Raw genomic sequence first — 17068 nt, forward strand, 5'->3', positions numbered from 1 at the left:
TGGCTTCTTCTTTGTCTTTGGATGTAGGGTATCTTTTTTGGCAGGTTCCACTATTTTTTTGTCAATGGTTGTTCAGCAGTTAGTTGTGATTTTAGTGTTCTTGTAAGAAGGGGTGAGCTAACATCCTTCTACTCCGTTACCTTGAGCTCTCCAGGAAGCCAGAGCTGATGTTATAGTGGAATTTTCTTCATCAGCAGTCTACATCCAGCCAGATGCTAACATCTTGTATTTGTCATACAAACATGAAGAGTCTTAGTTGGCAGGGTAGCTCCACTCCAGATGGTCATTCAAGGATCCAGATATCTTCCTTCTCATTGCTTCACTATTTCAGACTGTTGTCCATTTCTGCATGCTCAAAATTGGATTGTAGGCATGTCCATGCTCTAGGTCAGATGAACCATTCTTTTTTTTTTTCCCTCAGTGGCTGCCTCTCCCCCTCGACACACCAGTGCAGCGGTCATGCTCTGCCCCCAAAAACTCTATTTAAATTGTGTGTTTGGCTCTCTCCTTCCTGTCTCATTCTTTCATCCCTCCAAAAACACCATCACCATTTCCCTCTGCTCAATGCTCTTCACATTCCAGTTGCCTTTGTGAGCCTCTGAGTTTTTGCTCTTCCATCCCTTCAGTTTTCGTGACACTGTGGTCTCAAGTCTAGAAGATTCAACAGCTTCAATGTCCTATACTTTCTGATTAAGTCTCTGTGTCCCTAATTCAAATTCTCAAACAGATAATCTGGTTGGCAGCATATAGGTCCTGTATCCATCCTGGTCCAATTACTTTTGGCCAAAAAGGAGAAGCTATTTGATATAAACAAGGTCACTTGCTTTAGTTACAGATATGATCAGCTGGGTCCACTCCTTCAGCAGAGGTTGTGGATGACAACAGAAGATGTGGAGAGGGAGATAATAATGGATATCTCTAGCACATCATTCAAGATAGATTTACTGGACTCCCAAGTAGATGTGCATAATGATCGCTGCCTAAATCTGATTTTCCCCATATATCCTGCAAAACAATTTAGAACAAGAACAAACAAGTGATATTTTTATTTCTTTATTATAACTAGACAATTGTACCTTTATTATAAGTAGGAGAGAATGCATAAACTTTAAATGAAAGAAAGAAAGAGGCAAAACACTGCGAGCCACTGGAAAAAGAAACTGAGTGAAAAGAGCAAACTAAGATTAATCTAAAACCACCACTAGAAAGAAAAAGTACATCCATTTAAAAATGAGAGGTGTAGAAGAAGAAAAGATGAAAATAAACTCATTGATTGCTACATAGGCAATCAAAAACTTAAAGGATACCATTAAGCATGACAAAGCAACAATTTTTTTAAGTTATTACACACAGGCATATGAAAAAGTATTATTAAACTCCTAGAAAAAAAGTACCCCAGGGAGACTGTGATCTGTGTAGTCAGGTAGACCTGGGCTCAAACCCCTTCTCGACCATGTGATGAAATTCCTTAACCTCATTCACCTTTATATGGGGTGGAAATATGAATTGAGTTATTTGGAAGATTAAATAAGGTATTGTAGGAACAGTGTCTAGCCTAGGGCTGGCATGAAGTACTTGTTCAGTAAATGACAGTTATTATAAGTTCCTGATTCCTTGGTTCAGTACTGTTTCTACTCTGCAGCATATGAATAAGAATCCACTAGAAGCAATGAAAGATGGTACGTAATTAAATGTTTAGTTTACATCAGGACTGGAAGCGCTATTAGAACACTAGGGTGATTTTTATGATGCTATTGATAAATCTTCATGCTCTCTGCCTTGTATCGTCCATTTTATTGAGAGGGTTGAAACAACTTAGGTTATTTGTCCATCAGATTCTAGACAGAATTATTTAAAAGGTTCATGTTTTTCAATGAAAAAAATAAACTGCCAAAGCAGATAGTAAAAGGTTAAGTAAGAAAAGTCCCCTGCTTTTTTAGGGCATTAAAAAGATATATAAATACAAAAGTAACCAACAGAACAAAAATATCAATCTTCCTAACTACCAAACAAATTTCAAAAACAGATAGATAAACCAGTAAATAAACACAGAAACTATATTATAACACATAATTAAAAAATAAAATGACTAAGTTGAAATCAAATATATCAGTCACATCAATAAGAGAAAGTGTAAGGAAAGACTCAAAAAGACAAAAGTAGAAAGTAATGATATGGGGAGTAGAAAAACAGTAGACCTGGTTAACAAATTAAACCCTGGGTTTTTAGGGGAAAAATTAACAAAATAGACAAGCCACTAGCTAATGAATTAAGAAAATGGGGGTTGATAAAGCATAAATAAACAAAATAAGAAATAACAAGGATGAGATAACATTAAACAAAAGAAATTTTAAAAGTCATAAGAGACTACTTTGTAGACCTCTATCCAAATAAATTTAAACTGTAATAAAGAAACTGACTCCATTTTTTGATGTTTACTTACAGCTTTTGAGCTTCAACTCTCCCTCTTTCCCCTTCTGCCTCATATCAAGCAAGTGGATAAAAAAGCCCAGGTGCTCTCTCTTTTGTCACCAACCAAACCATAGCACACCAGTTCCATCTCCTAACCACTACAAAAACCTCAAGCTAGTCTCCTTTCCTTGCTCTCTCAAGCCATTTTTGGCCAGCTTGGGTGGCCTGCTCTGCCCTCCTCAGAAAGCCTCATTATGCGAGTAATAAATTTTTCATACCCTCTTGTTCATGTGGTATTATCAGTCTCAACATCCGAACCAAATTTTTGGGTGGGAATCCATCCTGTTTCTGTGGTATGGCCACAACAGAAATCCTAAAGAAATGGATAATTTCCTAAGGAAATACAATTTATAAAAACAGATCCATTTCCATAGAAGAAATAAAGTCATCAAAGAACCACCTCACACATATGGATTAAGCCCAGATGTTTTACAAGAGAGTTCTACCCAAGCATGAACATCAGATAGCCCATATACTCCATGAGTTATTCCAGAGCATTGAAAAATAAAGAAAAGTGGTCTAATTCTTGCTATGAAGCAAGTGTAACATTGATACCTAAACCAGATAAAGATAGTCCAAGAAAATACAACTACAGACTAATGTCACTCTTGAATATTAATGCAAAAGTACTTAATAAAATATTAGTGAACATAAGGCAGCACCATATTAAGAAAATAATTCATATTAAGTGGCATTAACTCCAGGAATGAAAAGTTGAAAATATTAAGATAATCTGTTAAAATAATATATCATAATAAATCTAAGGAGAAAAAAATCATAGGACTACTTCCATAGGTGTTAAAAAGCTCCCAATAAAATTTATTCCCAAAGATGTTTATCTTAACATGATTACATATATCTCAGTCTTAAATCCAAAGCTAATTAATGAGGAAATTCTAGAGACATTTCCGCTAAGATCAAAAACAAGACAAAAAGTTCTACTATCTCCACATCTAATCCACACAATACTGGAGGTATCAGCCAATACAATTAGACAAGAGAAATCAAGAATCAAAAAAGAAGTAAAACTATCTCTACTTGGAGATAATATAGTAGGATGCCTAGAGAGTCCCAGAGAATCAATTATAAAACCAACTTAGGGACTTCCCTGGTGGCACAGTGGTTAAGAATCCGCCTGGCAATGCAGGGGACATGGGTTCAATCCCTAGTCCAGGAAGATCCCACATGCCATGGAGCAACTAAGCTGGTGTGCCACAACTACTGAGCCTGCGCTCTAGAGCCTGTGAGCTACAACTACTGAGCCCGCATGCCACAACTACTGAAGCCTGCATGCCTAGAGCCCATGCTCTGCAACAAGAGAAGCCACCACAATGAGAAGCCCACGCACTGCAACATAGGATAGCCCCCACTCACTACAACTAGAGAAAGCCGTGCGCAGCAACAAAGACCCAACGCAGCCAAAAATAAAATAAATACATAAATAAAATTTTTTTAATAAAAATAAAAGCTCATCCATGATACTGCTGGAAATTGATTTTCACGTTCTTTAAAATAAATAAATAAAACCAACTTAAATAATAAAGAATTCACAAATAGAGCAGGATATAAAATGAATACTCAAACATGAATACCCTTCATGTGCAAAATCAATGACCAATTAGGGCTATAATGGTAGAGCAAACCTTGTTCATAGCAACAAGAAAAGACTAAACGTTTAGGAATAAATTTAACAAGAAATGTGCAAAATTTATTTAAGTAAAGCTTTAAACACTCTTGAAAGACATAGAATAGACTCAAAGAAATGGAAAGACATCCTTTGTTCTTGGATAAGATCACCCATCATAAGGATAGTTATTCCCAAGTTAATTTATAAATTAAATTAATTAAATTAAATCCCCTCCCAAAAAATACCAACAAGGTTTTCTTATAGAGGTAGACAAGTTGATACAAAAAATCATGTGGAAAACAAATATGCAGGAATAGTGGGGAAAACATTAAAAAAGAACAACTGTGAGGACGGAGTAACCCTACCAAACATTAAAACATACTATAAAGCCTCTGTAATGACAACAGTGAGGTACCAGCACATATATAGATAAGCAGACTTCAGTAGAATAAAAGGTTCAGAAATAGATACAAGTACATACAGAAACTTAGTATATGAGGAAAGTGGCATCTCAAATCACAATGCAAAGATGAACTTTTTAATAAACAGTGGTAGTAAAAGTGCTTAAACTTTTGGGAAAGATAAAATTAGGACCATCTCTTACACAAGAATAAACTCCAAATGGATCAGGCACTAGAAGAAAACAAATGAATTTCAGTATAACTCAACATAGGGGAGAGGTTTTCTAACTATGACTCAAACTTCTGAGGCAATTTTTTTAACTTGACAAATTTGACTATATAAAGATTTTTTAAAACACATGGCAGAAAATTTTATAATCAAAGTCAAAAGAAAACTAGCAAACTAAGAGAAAATATTTACATGTTACAGACATATTCTTTATATCAAAAAAAAAACTCTGAAACTGTAACACTCCTAGAACAGAACACAGGCAGAACATTCTTTGACATAAATTGTAGCAATATTGTTTTGAATCTGTTTCCTAAGGCAAAAGAAATAAAAGCAAAAAAAAAAAAAACCCAACAGAACCTAATTAAACTTCAATGCTTTGGCACAGCAAAAGAAACCATCAATAAAATGAAAAGATAACCTACTTTCATAGCAGCATTATTTACAATAGCCAAGATATGGGAGCAACCTAAGGGTCCATCAACTGATGAATATGATGGATAAAGATGATGTGATATATATATATATATATATATATACATACACACAAACATACATACACACACAACAGACTACTCAGCCAGAAAAAGAACGGAAATCTGCCATTTGCAACAATGTGGATAGACCTAGAGAATATTATGCTTAGTGAAATAAGTCAGAGAAAGACAAATACTTTCACTTACATGTGGAATCTAAAAAGTAAAACAAACAAATATATATAACAAAACAGAAACAGACTCACAGATATAGAGAACAAATGATTGGTTACCAGTGGGGAAAGGGGAGGGCAAGATAGAGCTATGGGATTAAGAGAAACAGACTACTAAGTATAAAATAGATAAACAACAAGGATATATTGTACAGCACAGGGAAATATAGCCATTATTTTGTAGTAACTTTAAATGGAATATAATCTATAAAAATATTGAATCGCTATGTTGTACACCTGAAACTCATATAATATTGTAAATCAACAGTACTTCAACTTAAAAAACTCAAAAACTGAGTGAAAAATGACCAAAAACTGGATAGAAAAATGTGCAAAAGATATGAACAGAAAATCCATACTAAGAGTAGTTCATAAATGGACCTTAAACACATGAAATTAGAGAAATGCAAATTAAAACTACACCAAGATACTATAAGAATTGTGAAAATTAAAAAGTAACAACACATTCTGTTGGTGAGGTTCTGTGGAAACAGGCACTTTTCTACATTGGGTTGGGAATGCAAATTGGTACAACACATTTGGAGGGGAATTGGACAATATCTAACAAAAATACATTGGCACTGATTTTTTTTATATAAATTTATTTTATTTATTTATTTTTGGCTGTGTTGGGTCTTCACTGCTGTGCACGGGCTTTCTCTAGTTGTGGTGAGCGAGGGCTACTCTTTGTTGCTGTGTGTGGGCTTCTCATTGCAGTGGCTTCTCTCATTGCGGAGCACGGGCTCTAGGCTCACAGGCTTCAGTAGTCGTAGTGCATAGGCTCAGTAGTTGTGGCTCGCAGGCTCAGTAGTTGTGGTGCAAGGGCTTAGTTGCTCCGCAGCATGTGGGATCTTCCCAGACCAGGGCTCGAACCCATGTCCCCTGCATTGGCAGGCGGATTCTGAACCACTGCACCACTTGGGAAGCCCCCATTGGCACTAATTTTTACCCAACAATCCTATGTCTAAGAATTTACCCTGAAGGTATTCTCCAGCAATATGAAAATACATATTCATGAGATTATTCATTGCAGAATTGTTTGCAATTGCAAAACACTAGAAACAACCTAAACATTCTTACATAGGAGAATGTTTGAATAGGGTACGGACTATTTACAAAATGAAGTAATATGAAACTATTAAAAAATATAGTTTCTAGAAATTTTCTCAAGTGATTTCCAGAAATATTTTGTCATAAGAAATATGCAGGGCTTCCCGGGTGGCGCAGTGGTTGAGAGTCCGCCTGCCGATGTAGGGGACACAGGTTTGTGCCCAGGTCCGGGAAGATCCCACATGCTGGGGAGCGGCTGGGCCCCTGAGCCATGGCCGCTGAGCCTGCGCATCCGGAGCCTGTGCTCCGCAACGGGAGAGGCCGCAACAGTGAGAGGCCCGCGTACCGCAAAAGAGAGAAAAAAAAAAAAAAAAAAAAAGAATACAATGATATTACAAGGATACAAAACGAACCAAACTTCTTAGAGGGGAAGTGAGAATTGGCAGCACAGGATAAGAATCAGATTATGAGAAAAAGAACTGTGCAATTCTCAGGCTTTACTGAATATATTTTTAAATAATCCAAATCTTTCATATTAAGAATGTGTTTATACAGCACCATTAGTCATAGAGCCAAAAGGTGGAAATGACCCAAATGCCTATCAATTGATGAATGGATAAACAAAATGTAGTATATCAATACAGTGGAATATTATTCAACCATAAAAAGGAATGAATACTGATAACATGTTACAACATGGATGAACCTTGAAAACATTATATTAAGTGAAAGAAGACAGTCACAAAAAAAATATATTATATGATTCCATTTATTTTAAATGTCCAGAATAAGCAAATCTACAGAGGGTTTTCGGGGGATTGGGGAGGTGATAGCTTAAGGGATGCTGGGTTCTTTGATGTGGGGGCGGTGATGAAAATGTTCTAACTTTGATTATGGTGATGGTTGCATAATCCTGTGAATATACCAAAAAACATTTAATTGTAAAATCTAAACAAGTAAACTGTATGGTATGTGAATTATATATTAATAAAGCTGTTACCGAAAAAATAATAATAATCCAATAGTTTAAAACTTAATCCCAAAGAGAAGGAACAGAATGCAAAGAAATTTAGAACAGTGGTTCTAAATGCAAAGAAATGCTAAGAATGCAAAGGTTGCCAAGAATGCAAAGAAAGAACAGTGGAATCTGAAGTAGTCTTACAGTACAGGGTGCAAGCAAGATTGGGACGCAGAAAAAAAATTAGAGTTTCTATTTCTATTTGATTTTTTAAAATGAATGAAAAAGAAATTGTTTACTAAATAAGATATATAACATGGTTGACTAGTCCCTTTACTCAGAGGGTCATGTGTCCTGTGAAGCTGAAGAGGCATTGCCAACTAAAAATTGGCACTTGCCAGCTACCTCTACAAGGATTAAATCACAAGCTGCTGTGACTGCTGACCTTCAACACATCCTGAAAGGAGTTCAGGGTGTAGATCAGGAATGAGGCACTCTGTGCTCTGGGAAAAACCAGCAGAACAGGCCTTCAGATAGTTAGATATTATCAGAAGATTTTAAGAGCCCAATTCTTGCATCTCCTCATATCTAGAAAAGCACTAAAATCCTTCATGGTGACATCTGCTCCTTGTGACTATCAGCAACCTTCTGAAAAAATGTGTGCTTGACTGCATGTATCCCCCTTCACCAAAATCACATATATACAGATATTCCCCCCTACCTCTTCAGAGCAGTTTCTCAGAGCGATCTGAAATGCTGCTTCCCAGGCTATAGTCCTCATTTTGCCCCAAATAAAACTTTTTTTAATATTATGTCTTTTAAAATTATTTATTTAGTTATTATTTGTTTGTTTGGCTGCATTGGGTCTTTGTTGCTGCACGTGGGCTTTCTCCAGTTGTGGTGAGCGGGGGTTACTCTTTGTTGTGGTGCACGGGGTTCTCATTGCGGTGGCTTCTCCTGTTGTGGAGCACAAGCTCTAGGCATGCAGGCTTCAGTAGTTGCAGCATGTGGGCTCAGTAGTTGCAGCATGTGGGCCCTAGAGCACATGGGCTTCAGCAGTTGCAGCTCATCGGCTCAGTAGTTGTGGCTCGCAGACTCTAGAGCTCAGGCTCAGTAGTCATGGCACACGGGCTTAGCTGCTCTGCAGCATGTGGGATCTTCCTGGACCAGGGATTGAACCTATGTCCCCTGCATTGGCAGGCAGATTCTTAACCATTGAGCCACCAGGGAAGTCCTCCAAATAAAACTTAACTAACAACTCTCACGTTGTGTATTTTTTTCAGTCGACAGCACCCTGCAGAAAGAGCAGGAGTTCCAAAAAAGACAGTCTGATCTTGGGGCCCTCATGCATTTTTTTTCCCTTTCAGCATATTGCAGCATCTGACAAGTAAGGTGGGTTTATAGATATACTATCTAGATTTAACTGAACTCACCCCTGATAAAATGAATAAGTGGCTGAAACATTGCTTGAAGTTAATAACTGTATTAAGTGAAAAAAAAGGAAATGGCAAAGTGCACACTTACCTGACTATTATATGAGCTCTTCTGTAGCTAGCACAGAACACTAAATATTAACAATAAATATTTGTTGCGGGAATAAATACTGTAAAGGTCCTTAAAGGAAAGAAACAACTCTAAGGAAATTAAGTAAACAATTCTTCACTTTTAGTACATGTTGCCATCATCCCCCTTCTCACAGGGTAACTACAGAAATATTGAGCATTATGAATAAAATGGCATAAAATGGAAACAGAATATATGACATTCATGAGTAGTCTAAGGCCGTGTTGGTCTCCATAATCAAAAATTACATTTCTTTCTGGTAACTAAAGACCCACTGTTTGCTGGCTCAAGGGTGAAAAAGCATTCGCAAGCTTCAGTAAGCTGTAATATTGTCGACTGTCGCGTGACAGTCATAAACCAGGAAGTAGGAAGAACTTTAGGACAATTTTAGAGAAAAAAGTTAACAGGGAAAAAAACTTAGAAACAGCAAAGAGGGAGCAAAGCCAACCTTAGAAAAGCTATAGGGCTAATACACCGCAGGTGGAGGCTTCATTCTATGAGATTTCTGTCCTATGTCAGAAAGAAGTACTTCCACGAAGTATTTGCAAGATGCCCTCAAATGAAAATATCCTCCACTTGGTATCACTTAAGCTGTTAGTTATTCCGTAGCTAGGTACTGGCAGCAGATTAATTCCCTAAGTGACAAGGCATAGATTACATGATTTGTTTAAAAGGATGCAGAGACCAAAGGGGTTTTTTGGTTTGGGGGGGTCGTTTTTTGTTTATTTTTGTTTTGGCGTATTTGATTGTTTTCAATGAATATTTTAGAAAGGAGACTTTAAAAAGCACTATCAGCTAGCAGGCAAAACAAAGAAGAGATTCAAAGCTAATTTGGGTTTTTCTGCTAAAGCCCAGCAGAGTGTCCCACCCTTCTGCAAGAAAAAGGTAAAAGAAGGATCTGCATGGATGAAGCAAGACACACAAGGTTGAACAGTGTTTGCGGCGCGGTCTTCTTGCAAGTCCAGCCAAGTAGCCTTATAATATCCCAAAGATTCTGTCTGCTCCCGGGGGCAAAAGCTGCGCCTCAGTGAAGGGCCAAAAGGCCTGACACCATGTACATCTATCCAACCCAAGCGATCCCAAAGCGCGGCATCTCCTCTCCCCCACCTGGGATGTTCTGCCACCTGGACTCGACGCACGGCAGGGCCCTCCGTAGCCATATTTCGCTCATCTTTCTTTATCTCTGCAGTTTCAACCGGCGAAGCAAGGCTTCCGAAGTAATCACGAGACATCTGCAGCAGGAGCCCTTTCTTCCGGGCGACACCGGCACTTACCCCGCGGAAATCCTGCCTCTTCGCTGAGGTGGCTGCTTCCAGTCGGCCCCGCCCGTGGCTCCTCCTCCCTGGGCTCTGAGGCTCGGAGCCTTCCCAGCCTCTATCAGGTACTGCCACCGTGCTGCTCTGAGCCCCCGGGGACCCGGGGCGCGCAGGAGCCCCTGAACCGAGCAAAGCCGAGGTTTTCTTTCTGCGCCCTGGGCCCTGAGCACGTCTGAGCACAGAATTACAACCTGGCACCTCAGTTTGCCTTTTTTTCTTTTTTTAAATTAAGTTAGGGGTCTTTTTTTTTCTTTAATGACCAGCAGCCACTTCCCCCAATAACAGTAAAATATTTAGTCATTGCTTCTTAAATGGATTATTTCAAAAATCAGGCAATATAAAATTGATGCGGTGCTTGATTTAAACATATTTGCATTTATTTCCATAATAGAGGAATTGGTGGGCCTTCCTAGAACATAAGTAATAGTGAAAAGAAGAAAATACATGTCTATCAAACTGCAAGATACTCTTAGCATCCAGTTCAACACCTTGATTTTTCAGTTGCCTAGAAAAATCCCAGATACCCTATCTCAAGAAGCACACCACCTCCACCCACCTCATCACTCTACCATATTACTGTTGTCTTTCCTTCATTGTTCTCACAAGTTCTGCGTATTTATTTTATGTATTTATTGTCTGTCTCACCACTTCCACCATCACTACCACTAGAAGGTAAGCAATTTGAGAGTAGGAACTGTGTATCCCCAGTACCTAGAACAGTACTTGGCACACTGGTTTTTAATCAATAGGTAAGATGAACTGAATGAATGACTGAAAGGTAAAATGACTCGCCTAAGGTCGCACTGTTAATTGGTAGCAAAACTTGAATTAAATTTCAGGTCTATTAACTCTCTAGTGTACTCTGTACCTCAGAATGCTCAGATTAAACCCAAGTGAAGCCAGCTACCAATACACCTATCCCAAGGTTTCCTAGTTGAGGAAGTTTAGGCCAACATGCCCAAAACACTAAGGGTACAGGCATACCCCAGAGACATTCAACAAGTTGCCACTGCAGAACTTCTATATGTGTATGCTGGGGAAGGGGAAAGGGGAAATGAAGGCTAAAGTGTGAATTGACAGTAGCAAAGGTAAGCTAAAAGGGTTGCAGCCCCTTGGCACATCCTTGAGTTATTACTGTAAATGAAACAACATGGAACCAACGTTACTCTGGTCTCAGGGCTACTTTCTCACTATTATTTCAGTCCCTCCTTATCACTTTCAAGTGCAGCGATTATATCTCCTCTTTTTGAACCCCAATAAATCCCAGTAGGATGCTTATTGTGATTTACTCTTGAGTAAGAGGAGACATCATTGTCACTTCTGTAAATAGGTTTGAATGTGGAGAGAACTTAAGTGAGAAAATATATAAAACTTTTAGAAACATCAGTAAATATGGAAAAGGAAAGAACATTTTTCATTCAGATATATTTCTAACATACCTTTTATGGTCATTGAAAAATAAGTAAATTTTGAAGCTCTGAAAGTACTGTTTTGTTTTTTTTAAATCGTCCCAAACAAACTCATTTCACACAGTTCGCTTGTTCCCGAGGCTTGCAGAATCTTAGTTCCCTGACCAGGAATTGAACCCAGGCCCATCAGTGAAAGCACCGAGTCCTAACCACGGGACCGCCAGGGAATTCCTTTCCGGCGCTTTCACTGCCGGGGGCCTAGGTTTGGGTTCAATCCCTGACCGGGGAACTAAGATCCAGCAAGCTGTGCAGCACAGAGAAAATAAATAAATAAATAAATAAACAAACTAATTAATTAATTTAAAAAGAAAGAAAGAAAACAGTGACTATGAACACTCTGGTTCATAAAAGAATATTTTCTATTAAATGTGTATTTGATGGCCAAATATTAACTTTGCTAAATGAAACCTGATAGCAAATCATTAATTTGGATCTTGTATCCATTTCTACTGCAGTCTCAGCAAAACTGATACAGACTAGAAAGCACCTTATAGAGCAACTAGTAAAACTCCCTTTTTTGAATGATTGACTCAAAGTGAAAGAGTAAGGGCTGGAATCAAAACCCAGGTCCTAGACTCCTAGCCCAGCCTACTCTGAATGTGTGACCTCTGATGAGACCCCAGTGAAGTATGCTTAAAAAAAATTATTGAAACAATTAGTAATTTTTGTCCACAAATTAAAATGTATACATTGTAATTTTAATAAAACACTGCTTTTAAAATAACCTATTCTCAAACTACTAGAGAACCCCAAATAGAAACCAAAAGCTAAAATTAACATTACTTTCTTATACTATCTTCCTTATGCCAGGCTTCCTTATATGTAAGTAAGCACTTCACATATATTATTATCTCTTTAAATCTTCCCAACAACCCTTATGAAGTGAAAAAGTATTGTTCTTTTGCCAATTTTAAAATACTACTTTGGTTATTATTAGATATATCTGATAGTGAAAATGTTTAATGTCTAAATTTTACAGAATGTTTATTTTCACAAATCTTGAACTTCTCAGTTCTTTATTTTTTGCATATGGACACACTTATAATAAGGTTTAGAGTCTAAATTATAAACTAACATAGTATTTCATGATACATTCCCTTTTTTAATATTTATTTTGCTGATAGATTCTTAAACAGAAACCTAATTAACAAACTTGATATTGTTTCTCCTCAACTGACATTAGTCTCTGTTCAGATAAAATATTGTAGCAAAAAAATAAAACAAACACCAAAATGAAACAAAACAAAAACTTGATCCAAAGTAAAAGTAGGAGACTTCCTTGGCAGTCAGTGGTTAAGAATCCATGCTCCAAAGGCAGGGGGCTTGGTTTCAATCCCTGATCCCTGGTTGGGGAATTAAGATCCCACACGCCGCAAGGCACGGCCTAAAAAAAAAAAGTAAAAGTGTGAGTGTTAGAGGTCCACAGACCTAGCTAACTCCTACATATGTTTACGTCTCAGTTTAAAAATCATTTCCTCAGGCTTCCCTGGTGGCGCAGTGGTTGAGAGTCCGCCTGCCGATGCAGGGAACACGGGTTCGTGCCCCGGTCCGGGAAGATCCCACATGCCGCGGAGCGGCTGGGCCCGTGAGCCATGGCTGCTGAGCCTGCGCGTCCGGAGCCTGTGCTCCGCAAAGGGAGAGACCACAACAGTGAGAGGCCTGCGGTAATCACTTCCTCCAGGAATTTTTCCCTATTCCCTGTCCCTTCCTCTACCTTCAAAACAGTCTTGGGCTTCCCTGGTGGCACAGTGGTTAATAACCTGCCTGCCAATGCAGGGGACACGGGTTCGAGCCCTGGTCCAGGAAGATCCCACATGGCGCCGAGCCCGTGCGCCACAACTACTGAGCTTACACTCTAGAGCCCTTGAGCCACAACCACTGAGCCTGTGTGCCACAACTACTGAAGCCTGTGCGCCTAAAGCCCGTGCTCCGCAACAAGAGAAGCCACCGCAATGAGAAGCCTGCACACCTCAATGAAGAGTAGACCCCGCTCACTGCAAGTAGAGAAAGCCCACACGCAGCAATGAAGACCCAATGCGGCCAAAAATAAATAATTAAATAAATTTATTTTTTAAAAAACTAAGTCTCTAAGATCACAGATCATTTATCTGAAAAATGTGGTTATTTTTTTCTGTGGTTATTTCTGTGGTTCAGTCTGTACAACTTCTGGGAAATACTTTCTATCTTGATTTATATATAATCAAAAAATATTGTTCACAATTGGGAGAATCTACTTCAGTAACCTATTTTGGGTATTTTCTCATGATGGTAAATAATATATTATACCTATTTAATGTCATTTATAATGATGCTGTATGTTCCTTATTCACCTGTATATACAATAGATACATCTCTCTAGCATATAATCATTTAAATAAAGGCAAAAGATACACTCATGATTCAGAGAAATATATATTTATGTAGTTAAACATAGCATCCTGATCTTTTATAAAGCAATATAAAAGGAACAGAAAGTGTGCAAAAATGGTTTAACAGAATATAGGCTGCAGTTTTAACAGAATATAGGCTGCAGTTTTAATATAGGCTGCAGAGTTTAACAGAATATAGGCTGCAGTTTTGCAGAGTGAAAAACAACAACAATGCCTCTAGGCACCTTTATTGCCCAGTCATAGCAATTATCATACCAGGACTGTTATTACTTGTGTGTTTCCTTATCTATCTGGTCTAGAGCCTCAAAGTGTGATCCTCAGCATCAGCATCACCTGGAGCTTATTAGCAATGCAGAATCTGGCGACCAGGCCTACTTAATCAGAATCTACAATACAAATATGTCATTTTAAATTTCTATAACCATTTTTAAAAGAGTAAAGCTAAATGAATTTTAATAATATATTCTACCCAATATGTCCAAATATTATTTCAAAATATAATCAGTATAAAAAGTTATTGCTATTTTACTTTTTCATAGGAATTCTCTGAAATCCAGTGTATATTTTACACTTACAGCACATCTCAATTCCAACTAGAAAGAAGGGGATGCTGTATTAGACAGCACAGATCTATAGGACTATAACCTCCTTGAAGGTAGGAACTGTTTTATTCTGGTTTTATAGACTCTGGTTCAGTGTCTAACAGGCATTCAAGGAATGTTTAATGAAGGAATACATTAATGAACTTGGATTAACGTGGTTCAACCACTTACTAACTTTGTGACCCTGGGCAGGTCTGAAATTTTTCCTCCTTAAAGGGGAGATAAAATACCTACTTCATGGAGTTGTTATGAAGATTTTAAAAACCATCCCAACCTCCCCTCCAGTCATTCTCTATTCCCTAAATCTGGTTTGTTGTCGTTATGGCTATCTGAAATTACATTAATTATTTATTGATGTTTATATCTATTATGTCTCCACCATTAGACTTTACATTCCATGTTTCATCCATTGTTCTATCAGCATTCATTCACTTAGCAAACGTTTATCAGGTGCTACTATGTTCTAAGCACTAATCCAGGTACTCAGGATACAACAATAAACATAAACAAAAAGGTCCTGTTATTATGACAAATCAAAATTTAATAAAAGAATTTACTATAAAAATTGATACAAACTCTGCATATAATACACATTCCAACAAGAAAATGAAATCTGATGAGCAAAAGTTTAGATTAACTTGATTTTGAAATTAGAAGTTTGCATTTCAAGCTTAAAGTATACATAAGACGAGCCAAACTGCACATAAATTGCCCCAACTTAAAACTATATGTATGGGAATTTCCTGGTGGTCCAGTGGTTAGGACCTGGTGCTTTCACTGCCATGGCCCACTTTCAATCCCTGGTTGGGGAACTAAAAAACAAAAAACAAACAAAAACGCAGAGTGTGGTCAAGAAAAACTATATGTTGTTTTTGCTTTTCACTGTCTTGACCCAGAAACTAAATATAGTACCAAGGCTGTTCAAACCTGACAATATTTTCTACATCTTATCTTGTCATAACCATTCAGTGTTGCCCAACTCAATAAATCATGATTATTATCTTAAGTGATTTTTTTCTTTTTTAAGAATATGTTTGGAAGGGATCTCAGGTAACTGGCATAATTCAAGGATTTATTTTTCTAGGAAAAAACCGAGCTAGTCAAAATAACCTATAACATCTAAGCCTGTTGCATTCTTTTTTTTTTTTATTTTTTTTATTTTTTGGCCGTGCCATGTGGTATGTGGGATCTTAGTTCCCCAACCAGGGATCGAACCTGTACCCCCTGCAGTGGAAGCTCAGAGTCTTAACCACTGGACCGCCAGGGAAGTCCCAAGCATGTTGCATTATAATGAGAAACAGCTTTTTTTTTTAAATTTTGATTCTCCGATAAACCCATAAAACTAAATCTAAGTCATAATGCAGCAGTAATAGTATTAATAACTCATACGGAATCCAGAATGCTGAAGTCTCAAACTAAGTCCCTAGTTGAGGGTAGGAATGAGAGTAGGGATGAAAGACTGGGGTAGAGAAAAGATAGGTACAGGTTCTGAGAAGTAGGAAAAAGCTGAAGGAAATAGGGGAAAGCTCTGATTTAAAAGAAGTCAAAAACGATAAACAGATTTAATCTCTGGAATCTGAGATAGTTACAGTATAATTGTGTCAGCTCCCTACTTTGCCTCCGCACCACACGTCTTGCTGATAAGGGCGCTCAGGGACTTAACCTGGCGGTCCAGTGGTTAAGACTCCTCACTTCCTGGACTTCCCTGGTGGCACAGTGGTTAAGAATCCACCTGCCGCATAGCACAGGGAGATCAGCTTGGTGCTTTGTGACCACCTAGAGGGGTGGGATAGGGAGGGTGGGAGGGAGACGCAAGGGAGAGGAGATAGGGGGATATATGTATATGTATAGCTGATTCACTTTGTTATAAAGCAGAAACTAACACACCATTGTAAAGCAATTATACTCCAATAAAGATGTTAAAAAAAAAAAAAGAATCCGCCTGCCAACGCAGGGGACACGGGTTCGAGCCCTGGTCCGGGAAGATCTCACATGCCGCAGAGCAACTAAGCCGGCGTGCCACAACTACTGAGCCTGTGCCCTAGAGCCGCGAGCCACAACTACTGAGCCTGCGAGCCACAACTACTGAAGCCCACGCGCCTAGAGCCCGTGCTCCGCAACAAGAGAACCCACCACAATGAGAAGTCCGCGCACCGCAACGTAGGGTAGCCCCCCGCTCGCCACAACTAGAGAAAGCCATGTGCAGCAACGAAAACCCAACGCAGACAAAAATTGATTAATTTTTTTAAAAAAACACTCCATGCTTCCACTGCAGAGGGTAC

The 17068-nt window shown here is 38.3% G+C and overlaps 1 protein-coding gene across 12 annotated transcripts in view; it reads right to left on the reverse strand.

Moving 5' to 3' along the window:
• The window catches only part of GALK2 (galactokinase 2), a 136432-nt gene that overhangs the window by 115319 nt on the left and 4045 nt on the right, over positions 1-17068 (reverse strand). For 2 of the 12 annotated variants that reach the window (XM_049706069.1, XM_004281293.4), the window contains exon 1: positions 10117-10401. The exons of 3 other annotated variants lie outside the window; for them this stretch is intronic. In XM_049706069.1, the coding sequence (XP_049562026.1) occupies positions 10117-10241 (125 nt within the window). In that variant the 5' untranslated portion in view covers positions 10242-10401. Of the gene's footprint in view, positions 1-10116; positions 10445-17068 lie in introns of those variants that run through there. 7 more of the 12 variants (XM_004281294.4, XM_033408433.2, XM_033408426.2 and 4 more) reach the window with 7 other exon arrangements.

This window comes from Orcinus orca, chromosome 2 (genome assembly GCF_937001465.1).
Source record: "Orcinus orca chromosome 2, mOrcOrc1.1, whole genome shotgun sequence".
NCBI classification, from domain to species: domain Eukaryota; kingdom Metazoa; phylum Chordata; class Mammalia; order Artiodactyla; family Delphinidae; genus Orcinus; species Orcinus orca.